The sequence below is a fragment of the Scomber scombrus genome, chromosome 17 (genome assembly GCF_963691925.1).
Source record: "Scomber scombrus chromosome 17, fScoSco1.1, whole genome shotgun sequence".
Taxonomy (NCBI): Eukaryota; Metazoa; Chordata; class Actinopteri; order Scombriformes; family Scombridae; genus Scomber; species Scomber scombrus.
In genome coordinates, this window is record NC_084986.1 from 15,058,308 (window position 1) to 15,072,543 (window position 14,236).

The window sequence follows — 14,236 nt, forward strand, 5'->3', positions numbered from 1 at the left end:
TCATCTCATTTGGTCCTTCTCTTTCTAGGCACGTACTATCCGGCAGTTTGACGAACGCTTTACCTCTTTGCTGTTTGGTTATAAATCTTGTATGGACTACTACCGCGATGCCAGCCCAGGCAAAAAACTCCCCAACACAGCAATACCCATCTTGTGTCTCAATGCTGCTGATGATCCTTTCTCCCCTCAGCATGGTGAGTGGACAGTGGGAGAAGACAGAGAAAGTGTTAGGCTAACATGTTTTAAACTAACTTTTGTGACTAGATGCATCAGACCCAAACAAGTCTGGCCAGTTTTATCAGTCAACACTTAAAGGAATATATCAATATTTTGGGAAATTTGAAATCTGAATTTAGGGTGTTCACACCAGACATTTGATTCAGGTGTGACTGAATGCAAATAGTCACATTGAAAAGATAGGTGTAGCCACAGCCTTAGACTTTGGCCAGCTGGTCTTATTTTTTTATTCCTAATTTTATTTGTTGCAGGAATAATGTTTGTTTTCTTCTATTTTGTTGCATATTTTTCAGTTTCCCTGCTACAAAAGATGTCTTTTATGTAATGTTTTGTCTTTGGATTGTCTGACTGTTTACAATATGTTTCCTCCCCTCACAGCCTTTCCCTTGACCACGGTCCAGGGATTGCCTAACGTCGCTCTCGTGATGACGGACCACGGTGGACACATAGCCTTCATGCAGGGTTTGTTTCCAAGCGGCGAGAGCTACATGGAGCGCCTGTTCAGCCAGTTCGTCCACGCGGTCTTTGAACACCCGACAGACATCAAGAAAGCTTGTTGCATCGAGGAGGAAGAGATGAGCTCATCATCTTGCTGAATACCAGAATGACTGCTTGCTAAGAGAAATAGGAATTCACGTGAAGCAGTAGAACAACAGATCACAAAAAATTCCATCGCTTAACTTTGCATGGCATGCTGCTATCACAGAAATGTCTTGGTCGCTTGCTTGCTTGCGCAGAGAATGACCAACTGTATTGTACAATCACATGACCTCACTGCAGCTCTGTGAATCTACCTCGCCGCCTCGTCTCAGGTTCTCTTTCAGCGAGCAATCAAGGTTTAAAAAAAGTAGACAATTCCGAAATCAAGCTGTGAAAACTACTACATCAAGTATTTTAAAACATTTGAGGCAAACTGACAAGCTGATGCCTAATATTGCATCTACATAATATATTAAGATAATAGATAATTAATAAGATATATCGTTTTTAAATTATTTGTCAATAGAGTTTGAATTGCTTGTATTGTTTTTGTTCCACACCATTGTCCAATCAGTGCCGTCCCAACTGCACAGATCTATATGTTGAAAATAAAGTAAAATTATTTCCTGTAAGGAAAATGCTATTTAAAAAAAAATGAGTTTAATATAAAATAGTTATATTGTCTGATTGATGTAAGCAGTTGTGTATGTAGTTGTGCTACTTTGGTTTTGCAAGAGTTGTTTTCTTTGAAGTGTAAGACGCCTTAAAGGATTATGTTTTAGACTGCATGTATACTTCACACACAATTTCTCAATACATACCATGCACTTAGGTAATCTGTTCAAATGTTCAAGCTGTTAATCTCAAACTAATAACACCCTACTGTATAATATACACTGTAGTGTACTCTGAAGAGATTACTTGTGTATGAACACAGATTACCACCCGATTGTTTTTCTTTTGTTTTAAAGCAAAAAAAGGGAATCAATTAAATGTAAAAAAAAAAGAAAGATATGTTTATAGCAAAATACTAGATTCTAATGCAAAATATGTGTATTGAGAGGTAAATGAGACACTGACATGTACAGTTTAGTACAGCTCAGTGTGGTGCTTGAGGAATTGTGGAGAATTTCAGTATGACGCACATTGTTATTTAAACAATGTTTGATTGAGAGAGAATGATGATACATTTCTGACATGCAATTTTATAGTTATTAGAGGACATTTGTCCAGAATTAATAAACTGATTTTAAGTGCTTTCTACAAGGACCTGATCAGTATATGTAACAACCATGTATTATGAATGTCTTTTCAAACCAGTCCTGAACATGAAGTTATTATGTGTGTGCATCACCACAAGCTCACTGGTAATACACATACAGACACCACTTTGATTGTGCCAGTACCAAGTATTATTTTGATCGTTGATCGTTTTTAGCAATAGCTGCAGTTGTTCAAACTTGACTCTTAACAGGAAGTGAATGTAAAGATTGTGGTAATGTTTGGCTTTTAGGTAACAAGCGTGAAGTATTTTTAAAAGGAAATCACCTGTTATTTGCTCATCAACTCTGCAGATGTACATGCCTTTAATTGCTGTGTATTTTTAATGTATTTTTCATTTTCACTTCTGTATGATCTGTTATCACAGTGTGCAATGTGACTGCAATATCACTTGAGGCTTTTCACTTAAAGACCTATTTGGGCATTATTAGATTGTAACTTACTGAATTACACTTGAATAAAAGAACAGTGACACAGATTTTTTGTTTCAGCTTGTAATTTTGTATCCTGAATTTATCCCATAATGATATATTTCTCTTTGTCAAGTGTAGCTGTGATAAACAGTAACAATTAATTGGGTTTATTTTGTTTTATAAATGTCAGTCCTAATGGAAAAATCTCATAGCACATACACTTCCTGTCACCAACTTCCCCCTGGTTCCACAGCTGCAATCCGAGCCCTTTTATTGCAGAGCGGTGGGTCATTAATGTCGTTGATTAACCAGACAGAGTATCAATAATTAACAGTGAACAATAAAGGCCAACGCCCTCTGTCACAATGCTAACCCTTCAGCCTCATTTAGATTCATTTAATGACGCTGCGGTCTGGAAAACATTGAGTGACATTTACCCTGTGGAAAAATAGAGACCTAATGAAGTAGGCACTTTCCAGCTCTGCCAGATATAATCTTTGAGATGTCCTGGTTGCCCTCAGCTTCGATAATTCCCCTCAACTCCAGCTGTCAGGTGGGCAAATGTGACTCTCAGGGGAAACTTGGCCCTCATTATGATCTTTATGTAAAAAGGCTGTGTGCAAAAACAAAACCCTCTTTTCTAGTTGACAAAAATATCTCGGTAGAAGAAGGTGGAAGAAAGCATATGAGAAGATATATAAATAATTTCTTTGTTTGCTTTATTCTCATCATTTTTTCCTCATATCGCTTACCCTTTTTTGTCATCTCTTACAGTGCATTTCTCTTTGTTTACTCATGCTTCCACTTTTATTTCTTCAGGTATCTGTCTTCTACGTCAACAGGAATTTATGTACCATTGTCAAATCCCTAGCTTTCAATGTAAACACTAGCAATATACACCTTATTTGTAAGAGAAACTAGCATAATCCTAAATAAAATGCCATTAAATCATACTAGAACTGTGCATCATGTCAGCTGAGCATGATTTTTGCACCTCAACTTAAGCTTTCACTCCAGTCCTCCTCCTTCACTTCTATATTCCTCTACATGGTGTGATGGGAGGAGCCTCAGGTTATAGTTAATGATTCAACACCAGAGATGCTGAGATTGACAGATAGAGGAAGAAGAGGAAAGATTGAGAGAGAGAGGGAGAGAGAGAGGAAGAGAGAAGTGAAAATAGTAAAAGCTGAAGAGCAGACAAGGCGAAGTGAGCTGAGAAAGTCTGCAGCAAGCGCAGAAGAAGAAGAAGTAATGCTAAAGAGACTGCAGACTGTATGTTTGTGTCCGCTCAGGTGTGTCCAGTCTGTAGTCAGTCTGGGTTCAAGCAGGTCGCAGAAATCGGTCACACAGCGAATACTTCTCTGCAGCTGCAAGTGGATATTGTAAGCAGGTCAGGGTGATTATTTGGCTCTTATGATCCATGCGGCCTCTATAGGCTGGACAGACACTCATCTTCTCTTCTGATCCAAACAAAGTCTACAGGTGAGTGTGACTCCTACGTGTCATAGTGTCTTTGAGTATTGTGTGTCATGGCAGCTGTATTTCAGTCTGTGCTCCATGCAGATCCCCATTTTGTCATGTGGCTCGGAGTGTTTAAAGGCTTGTGAACAGTGAAACACAGCTTTTTGTAACACTCTGATGGTTTAATTATACGTCTATTAAGTAAAAAACATGATTTTACATTTGCCAAAAATCTTATTATGCAGTGGAAGAGTGCATACCAGACACTACTCTCATGCGGGTTTGTGTTTCCTATGAGAATTCAGCTATAGTACACACTTCCATGAATTAGTTATAAGGCAGTATGGAGTGTACAGTAGGCTGGCTGTATCAGTATACTGGTGATCAGTCTGGCATCATGTTCCGACTTTGCTGCTGAAAGTCAGACACGAATAGCTTCTTTTATTTTTCTCTTTTCTTCTAAAGATTGTGAGCAAAAATCAACTATGTCTGTCCAACTTAATAGTTTTTAAGAGGCTGTATAAAGAGAGGGCTATAGCTTTCCACCACGTAATCTGATGGATGACTGATTTGAAATAAAGGTGAAAATCTGAAAATAATCATAGACGCACACAAAATACAGCCAATACACAGCCAGCAGCGCACTTCTACCTACAGTATCTCTGTTTTAATCACAGATGCCCCGGGCTGAAAGTGTAGAGTTAAACTAAGCGTTGTTTTCCTTTCATTAAATGTTGACCAGGAGCCAGTAAAGGTTATCATGTAACTTGTCTTCTTTTATGGCTGCAAGTTCCAAGAAAGCCTACCAATTGTGTTTGTGCACAGCTCTCTGTGTTTGAATATAAAAGGTTAATAAAACACCCTCAGGGAAAGTAGGTGCACCATGTAGTGACATATTTTTTGTTGCCATTATGCTCCCTGTAGAATTTTAATGATTGTAACCCTAACAGTCAAAGCTTTATCTTTCCTATGACACAGGCCCATTAACTCCTGGCACTGCAGCTTTGAATTATGCGCTGAAGTTAATCATCTCACTCCTTTGATTGTAAATCATTGGTGCAGTGGAAAATATTGTATCCAATTTAGGTGACAGGCAATGCTGTAAGGGTTCATTGTCAGTATCACCTTCTGTCCACACCTGTATCAAAGACACAGTGGTCTTTTATAGTGAAACAGAACCCATTTTAGATTCCCCCTGTTGCAGTTTGATGGCTTATTGCGCCATAACTTTATGATTCGCCTTAACATTGCACCTAATCTCCGAGCTGTCCAATGTTCAGGGTAAGGGAGTGGTGGCTGGGGTCACGTGACGAACACAGCGATCACAGGCTTGACTTCACTGGGACTGATGTGTGTGCTTAGTGAATTGATTCTGTAACCGATGGCCTTGTATTTATATTGACAGTAATGTTTGGCCAGTCAACAGAAGCATAAACATCTTCCCATGAATGGCAAAATGAAAATCGTTATCAGGGCTTTTGTCAACAGATCACCTGGATAAAGAGATATTGACTTTTGTTGAATGGTTAGCTCCATTCTCAACACTTAGAGACTAAATCCTAGAGCAGCAATTGTTAATGTTGCTAATTATTATACAAGACGAGATAACAAAACCACACACATAAGCCCTCAGTCTGCAAAAAGGCCACCATGAGGCCTTTTTTTTTGTATAATTTGGACAGGTTTTGTGTCTCAGGAACAGTAATAGATCTTTAGCAAAAGCTGGCAGAGTGTGACAGCGTTCAGAAAGCACCCTGTTGACTGTCCATCATTAGTCTGCATTATTCAGTGGGGCTCCTGCTGTGTGCAAGCAGTGGCTTGTGAAAAAGCCTGGATACTATAACATCAAAGAAACAGTCTGCATAGTTACATGCAGTTTAAATGTGATATCTGGGGCTTTGTGTGCAGATGCATAGTTCAAACGTATTCTTACTTGCCCGCTACTGTTTGTGCTGCAGTTTATCTGTCTCTCATCTTCTTTATTTTGCTGTATTTCTTCCATTATAGGCATGGAGACGCAACTAGAGGACTTGAGGCAACAGCTAGACAAGCAATGTCTGATTAACCAGGAGCTGCAGAGGCAAAACAAAGACTTGGGTGTGTACAACAATATATATTTGATCACATTCATACGATCAAATACATATTGTAACATTTTCATTCATGTCAGCCATGAAGGAAACAAATTACAGGAAGTGCAACACCATATAGCGATTTTCAAGATCTTTTGCAAACTAAACATATTTATATGGATTCATCCTCACAGAGCAACGACTCCAGGAGAAAGAAAAACTTTTGCAGGAGCTGCAGGGTCAATATCACGAGCTTGGTAAGAGGCCCTTATGGGCACCAGGGGCAGAGACACAAACACACACTTGATATAGGGGATATTTGATATAACATGGCAGTTATTTAGCTAACCCATCATTTGTGCTCCCCACTGTTTGTCTGTTTCAGATGGTCCCTCCCAGAGACCCAGTAATGAACCCGAGTTCAGGAAGAGCCGTGCAGCTGTCATCTCTTCCGAACCAATCCATGAAACCCTGGACATTGCAGGCACCGGGGTCAAGAAAACAGTCAGGTTAGTCATCACTGTAACTGACAAGACAATTATCCCATTTCAGTATATTTTATTATATTAAAAAAGGTCAACGGGATTTATGCTTTCTCATTGTGGTCTAACAGTCTCTTAATAACATGTCAAATACCTACATAATGTATGAACAGCTTCTATGTTGCATGGGAGCCCCCCAAGAATTAAATTGATCTTAAATCAAAATGACTTCTTTCACCTTCCATCTCTAGCGAGACGAGTCTGATCGTCAAAGCCATCCAGAAGAATGACTTCCTGAGCCGCCTCGATGATGAGCAAATAGCCATGATGGTGGATCTCTTAGTGGCATTTGACTACAGCCCTAAGGATGAAGTCATTAAAGAGGGCGTTGAAGGAGACAGCATGTATATAGTGGCAGGTGGGTACACATCTGAGTATATGTTAATGTGTGTCTTTCTGCCTGCATGTGCTTCAGTTTCTTTGCTTTTAAAACTGAGAGATCTTCTATGACTTTCTATTTTGATATGAAAAACACACTGGTAAGAAAATTGGTAATAAAAATCTTGTTTCCCCCTCTGTTTGTCCCTCCTTTTAGATGGTGAGCTTTCTGTCACCCAGGCAGGCCGGAACCTCCGAACCCTAAACAGTGGTGATGTGTTTGGGGAGTTGGCCATTCTTTACAACTGCAAACGGACAGCGACAGTCAAAGGTCAGCCCCTGTAATGATGACTCTTGCTGCTATATGCAGATGAAATGCTGCAATTATTTATCTCCATACTAAAGTGTTAACACCATGTTCATGTGTGATTAATGAGGTGCCATGGGGACCTCAGCCCAACATATCGCTGTTAACACTGGTTGAAAGCAACAGGCTACTCCAACAGAGAGAAACATAAAGGGATGTTCTGCCTGTTGTAAATCTCTTGCTGTAGCTTCATGAAGAGGAACCTAATAACAAAGAGTCAAAGCAGACCGGAGATCAGCAGAGCCCTGGCCTCTCAAAGATTTTAGAAAGAAACACATGTTGAGTGCGCTGGATGCGATGTGGATGTAGAAAAGGATCTAAAAAAATATGTACAGTTTTCTAGCATTTAATTAAAAACAAAAAATCTATTAAATTATAAATGGAATTTCTGCTTTCACCCCTGAACTACTGCACTCACTAGACTTTAAAGACTTAACTTAATTTTTATAACTTCTAACTAACTTCTGCTCATGTTGCAGCAATGACAAATGTGCGTTTGTGGTGCATGGAGCGACAGACTTACAGGACTATCATAACGAACAAGTCCAAGAAGAAACGGGAGCAGCTCATGGGCTTCTTGAAGACGTATGTTTATAGCCTGAGCAACAGTACAGATCTCTTCAGCTAGTTGAGTTTAATGACTTGCTTTGGCTATTTCCTTTCATGTCACCCTCCCATAGCAGTATTGGCACCTTTTCTGGACCATATATCACCTCTTATTTATAACTCTGCAGCTATATTTTCATGCTGTCACAGGTCTCGTACTCTGAAGGACCTAAATGATGCCCAGTTATCCAAAATCATTGACTCCATGGATGAGGTGAGTACTTAGATGTCATAGTACTTACAATGTGAATGTTGAGTGTTACAATACATTTTTTTTAGTTCATAAAATGTTGATATTTTGAATCTCAGTGTCCTGGAATAAACTGTAATTTCTGTACACATGATAACTAATCTTTACATTCTTGCCCCTTTTTTCTTGCTTTTTCCAGGTGAAGTACCAGGACAAAGATGTTATAGTTCGAGAAGGATCTGAGGGAAACACATTCTACATCATCCTTAAAGGAGAGGTAATATGGTACCTACTGTACTGTGTGCACATACTAATATTTAAATTTAATACAAGCCTATGATTATACATGCATTTATCTGCACTCATTGTCTTTCTCTCCCTCTCACGTGTGTCCCCCCACCTCAGGTCCTGGTGACGAAGAACGTGAACGGGCATCAGAAGCAGATTCGTAGGATGGGAAAAGGGGATCATTTCGGGGAACAGGCCCTCATACGGTAACCATGGCAATGCAACATATGCCTGAGGACATTTGCAAGAGCCTTGTGCAACATCCACTGCTCAGTGCGCTTTATTCGGCTGCTGTCATCCTTGACGTTCCAGTTGTGCAACCTGCCAACATAAAACCTCTTATTAGCACAAATTATCACACATTTGCAAACTGCTATAGATATGCAGCCAATTTTGGGTAGATTAGGCAAAAAAAGGAAAAAGTATAATTACATCAAAACATTGGGTTGATATTGGCTTTTTTATTGCAAATCAGATTACATCAATTTAGTGTTGTTTGCCACTAAATTAATTTGTTATCTTATTTGTAGGCATTTCAGTTTCTGAAGAGTGCAGCCTAGAAATGAAGTCATATGCAATATTAACGTTACTTTTCTGTATCAACATATATGTATGTGTTGGAAAAGCATATATATCAACACATCCTCTGCCATGATCCTGTAGATGTGCAGCAAAACAAAACATACTGTCAAGCACATAAGCTGTCACTGTTTTCAGGTGCTAATCCAAACTTTCCCTTCAGTTTCCCCTCTAAACAGTTTTCCACACTGAAGTTTTGACATATACTGTATATATATATATATAGTAATGACATCCTGTTTTCCAGGGCTGACATGTGAAATGTTTTTCCTCTTGCAGCGAGGTGTTGAGAACTGCCACCTGCACTGCTGACGGCCCTGTTACCTGCTTCTCCATAGACAAGGAGTAAGTTTGACTCGAGATTGAATTCTGAGTTCAAACGAATGTGATATTCCTGTTTAGTCAGACTCTGCAGTGACAGCTGCTGGTCCTGCAGAGAATGCTTGACTTCCTCCAGTGGATCTGTTTTCTGTCGGTGTCATCTTGTTTGCACTGTGTTTGTTTTCTGCTGAGCATTTGCAATTTCCTGATTGACAGATAGATTGATTAATATGCCTTTTTTCTTCAGGGTATTTGAAGAGACAATCCCCATAGAGCACCTGGAGCTTTTTGACGAGTATGTGCTATAAAAAAATTCATAATCATCTCTCTTTTCCTCCATCTTGTGAGATTAGAGTGTAATCTAAATGTAATGGACTCTACTGTTTACTTTTTTACTTTTGTTTTGTCTTTACAACCAGCTCCAAAGTGCTGCAGGAGACAAAGGCTCCAGAAAAGTCTGGGTGAGAGGCTGATAAAGATGAAATGCTGTCATATGAAATACACAAATTAGTTTTAGGATCTTAGATGAAAGGGTTAGGTTACATTTTCTGTCTCTCCTAGTCCTAGCTCCACTCTGAAGTTTAAGGACCTGCTCCCTGTGCTGTACCAGGAGGGTCGCCATCAAGGAGATCCTGTCACCCTTGGAGTTGGAGGGTTTGGCCGTGTTGAGCTAGTGAGTGTATTTGTTTTTGCATGGACCCACTAAAGATAATTACTGACTTAAAATCTTTCACAAAATGCTGTATTTGTGTGTGATATTTGAAGTTTCATTCAGAACATTTAGCTCTGATAACTTAGTACTGATCAGTATTTCTTTTTTTGCTATTGCTCAGATGACCACACTGGTCCATGGGAAATATTATGCCATGAAACGAGTCGGCAAGAAGCACATTGTGGCGAAAAGACAGGAGGAGCACATGCTGTTTGAGAAGAAAATCCTTAAATCCATCCAGTGCGACTTCATCGTCAGGTACCTCCAATGAAGGATGCTGACTGAAATTGTTTAATTACATTGTGTAAGGGACAGAGAACTTGAATGTCTTTTTTTTCTCTCTCACTCTTTCGTCAGGCTTCATGCAGCTTTCAAAGACACACGATATATCTACATGGTCATGGAGTTCTGTGTTGGTGGGGAGATCTGGACCAAACTCAAAGAAGTGTGAGATAACACAGCAAAAAAAATGACAATGAGACAACACTTTGAAGTTTAGATACTTTATCTTTTTCAAGCAAGGTCATGGGGTGAACTGTTACACAGGATCAGGAGTGTCATACAGTCAACTTTTATTTTAATGAGAGCACAGTTTCAAAACACAGATGAAACAATGATACAAATTTGTTGTGATAAAAACAATAAATTAGCTACCAATGATAGTAAAGGACAGCAAGCCAACACTAATGTTAATTACTTATTGAGTTATTGATAAAACCACTGTTGCTTAAGTCACTTTAAATAGGGACATTCTGAAGCTTTAATTTAAAAATGTATTCAAATCATACTGTGATAGAGACAGAGATGAAGAATTGTTTTTGTGTTAGATTCATTTTGGTTAAGTTTTTCTTCATCTTGAGACCACGGCTTGACATTTTGAAGTTACATCTACTGTACTGCTGCTGCCACTGTCTGCCACAGAGACATATATTATAGCTGACAGTGTTACCCACAGCAATCTATAGTGACAACCACAAAACAGACTTCAGAAGAAAAGAACAACAACAGCAAGTGATCGAAGAATACAAAAGTTTTGAAAGCAAGCAAGCAGATAAAGAAGATGTTTGAGAGTGGTAGTTTATCCTCTTTTGTTTCTGTGGTTATTTTGTCAGAGGGCGTTTTGATGAACCCGTTGCTATGTTCTGCACTGCTTGTGTGGTGGAGGCCTATGCCTACCTGCATAAGAAGAACATCATGTACAGAGACCTGAAGCCTGAGAACCTGATGCTGGATGTGAGGGGCTACGTCAAACTGGTGAGTCATTTGTGTGAGTGTGTGTGTGTGCATGTCTTTTTTGTCTTTTTGTCTTTGAGAGAACCAATTTCAGTTGAAAACCAGTGTTGTGAGGACATTTTAGCTGGTCTTCAAAACTTCAAAGAGCTTAAAGAAGAAAAGGGGGTTAAAATTTGGTTTTAAGGTTGGCATTTGGATTTAGGTTGAGTTTAGGATAAAAGTTGGGTTTAGGTATTTAGTTTGATGGTCCTCACAAGGATATAAAGACAAATGTGTGTATGTGTTGACTTCTATATTCTTTAACCTCTTAGTACAAGATACTTGTCAGGAGTGTTTGAACATGACGTTTCTATGGGTTTTTTTTTTTTTTTTTTTTTGGCCTTTTCACTACACGGTTTCCATAGAAAGAGGCTATACCCACAGATGCTGCTTCTATGCAAATAATTATGTCAATTGTTTAAATATTCTTCTCTTTGTGTGTGTGCATCCGTAGGTGGACTTTGGCTTTGCTAAAGAGATGGTGCGTGGTGAAAAAACCTATTCATTTGTTGGTACTCCTGAGTACATGGCCCCCGAGATCATCAAGAACCAGGGACATGACTTTGCAGTCGACTTTTGGTCCCTTGGCGTCTTGATCTTTGAGCTACTGGCAGGAAGGTATTATTTATATTACATGTGTACTCATACTAATAAAATAAGTTGTTGACTAAAACACCTAAACTTTAATTTTCCCTGTCTGTTTCGAGGAAAACACACATACTACTGTCTTACAGGGTTCATATCTCATGAGCTTGTTTTAGCATATGATCAAAACTCTTAAATTCTGAAGCAAAATTAGAATTTTAAGTGATAACAGACAAAAATGAAGTGAGCTGATACATATATAAGTCAACCCTTTATGTTAACCAGTAGATGGCAGCATGGAAATATGACAGACATCTGCAGTGGTGAAACACAGCCGTGTCTTTTTTCATAATTCAGTTTCAGCACTCACAGGTTCAAAATATAAAACAGCAACTGATTGATTGGTTGGTTTCAAGGCCCCTTTTTAAAGTTTAAAACCCTCTTTTCATCTTTTCAGCCCCCCCTTTTCAAGTTCGGAGCCTCAGAAGATTTATGCCAAGATTTTGGATGGGGTGTTCAAGTATCCTCCTTACTTGAGCGAGGCAGCCAAGTCCATCATTAGTAAGCTGTGCAGGTGAGAGTAATGAATGAATGATTAAAATGTTGTACGCTGATAACAAGCATTCAAAATGAACTCAATGTATTGGCCGAATTATTCATTCATAAAACAAAGAGGAATATGCATGTGAAACTTACACAAAAGTATAAGTTATAAAAGTATGGGTATATCTTACAGTTATCCCAGTGTAGAGCATGAATTTCATTGTGTGGTAATGCTTACATTTTTTTCTTGAAAAGTGGAAGCTCATGAATGAATTGGCTGTGTGCTTTTGTTTGCAGACCTCGACCAGGTCAGAGGTTAGGTAACACCAAGAATGGCATCAAAGATATACGGCATCATAGGTAATCATGGCAACATTTCATGAAGAAATTATCCTAACCTAACCCTAACCCTAACCCCATATCTTGGGTGAGAAGATCACTTAACACCCAAGATATGGTTGAGAAAGTCAGGCCTACATAGATAATTCCTCACTCCCTCCATCTTTGACCTATAATCTCTCTCATATTTTCACTTCAGGTGGTTCAGCAGTATGAACTGGCACAAGCTGCGTATGTGTCAGCTCGATGCTCCCACAGTCCGGCTCATACGCAAGGCAAGTCAAACCATTAGCTGAGTGCTTTGTTGTTGTGTAATTTAAGGAAATCTGAACCAGAGATCACTGCCTGTTTTTGTGTTGTAATTTTAAGTCTTATTCATTTTTTAGGATTTAGGACTTTTTTTCAGGACCATCTAACTACTGTTTATTAGTGATGGTTTAACAGGATTGTATGTTACCTTTCCTCCTCCAGGGCCCCTGCTATATCAACTTTGATCGTTTCCCTTATGACCTAGCTAAGGCAGAGGAGGAATTCTCTGGTTGGGACCGTAACTTCTAACTTCTGAGGGTTAAGGATCAAAGGCCACAGGAGTTGCCACCATCATCCAAATATGGCTCCAAACCAGAAAAAATCTTGCCAGCTTGAATTGGCTTTCTTAAGACTATGATTAACCTCAGTTTGAGCCAAAACAAGTTTATTGAATCTACTGAAATAATATGATGTTTAGAACCATAAAAGGGAGGTGAACACACACCTTTGGTTACGCGCCTGCATCTAGAGACTGAATTGGTGAAAATAAGCCTTAAAATGTCCAATATGTTTGATCTTGTCATCAAAATAAGACAAAAAGTGTAAAGCCATGCTAGCAGCTCGATGCTAACATCAGCATGTTACCATGCTCACAGTGATAATGCTAGCATGTTGATGTGTAGTGGTTATAATGTTTGCCATCTTAGTTTAGTGTGTTAGCAATTCTTAAATTTGCTAATAAGCACTAAACACAACGTACAGTTGAGTCTGATACAACATTTAAGATTTTGTCCCGATGATGGTGCTAAAGCAAAAGTCAGAGGATCTCCAAAGTCCTTACAATTAATCCTGACTGGGACATGCATGTCCAAACCAAATGTCATGGCAATCCATCCAGTAGTAGTAGCTCATAGAAAATAAAAATGTAAATATCATGATAGAGCTAAAGGATAACCAAAGTTAGTAAGATTCATTCTGAAGAGGACATGAATATTTTTTACAATCCATTAAAAAGTTTCATTCTGAAACAAAAATGTTAACTTGCTGGTAGCACTAGAGAAAAAATCATAGGATTGCCAAAGTTATTAGAATAAATCCTTGAGGAAAGCTGAACATCTACATTAAAGTTCATGACAATCAATCCAATTGTTGTTGAGATATTTCCCTCTGAACTACAAATGTTAACTTCATGTTGCACCGCATTCATTAGGATTGAATTTGTGTACCAACTTTCATGGCAATGGGAGTGAAGTGGTAGACTGTCAGACCGCTAGCATGGCTAAAAAAAGAACCCATTTCAAAGTTCAAACTGTAATTAGATTATTAAAATACTGTAGAACACTATAGCACCACCTTTTTCCTGTTTTGCTCTGTGTCTGCA

The 14,236-nt window shown here is 38.9% G+C and overlaps 1 protein-coding gene across 1 annotated transcript in view; it reads left to right on the forward strand.

Annotated features, from left to right (window-relative positions):
• The window catches only part of LOC133998074 (uncharacterized), a 25,629-nt gene extending 12,316 nt beyond the window's left edge, over positions 1–13,313 (forward strand). The window contains 28 exon segments of the mRNA XM_062437817.1: positions 29–194; positions 616–828; positions 3,231–3,261; positions 3,429–3,502; positions 3,505–3,551; positions 3,704–3,801; positions 3,847–3,893; positions 5,880–5,969; positions 6,139–6,238; positions 6,353–6,457; positions 6,678–6,844; positions 7,022–7,135; positions 7,651–7,756; positions 7,928–7,991; positions 8,167–8,244; positions 8,373–8,461; positions 9,114–9,179; positions 9,403–9,450; positions 9,575–9,616; positions 9,717–9,834; positions 9,989–10,125; positions 10,225–10,314; positions 10,980–11,121; positions 11,594–11,757; positions 12,182–12,298; positions 12,565–12,627; positions 12,806–12,881; positions 13,078–13,313. Coding sequence (XP_062293801.1) covers positions 29–194; positions 616–828; positions 3,231–3,261; positions 3,429–3,502; positions 3,505–3,551; positions 3,704–3,801; positions 3,847–3,893; positions 5,880–5,969; positions 6,139–6,238; positions 6,353–6,457; positions 6,678–6,844; positions 7,022–7,135; positions 7,651–7,756; positions 7,928–7,991; positions 8,167–8,244; positions 8,373–8,461; positions 9,114–9,179; positions 9,403–9,450; positions 9,575–9,616; positions 9,717–9,834; positions 9,989–10,125; positions 10,225–10,314; positions 10,980–11,121; positions 11,594–11,757; positions 12,182–12,298; positions 12,565–12,627; positions 12,806–12,881; positions 13,078–13,164 — 2,739 coding nt within the window. The 3' untranslated portion in view covers positions 13,165–13,313.
• The last annotated feature ends 923 nt before the right edge of the window (positions 13,314–14,236 follow it).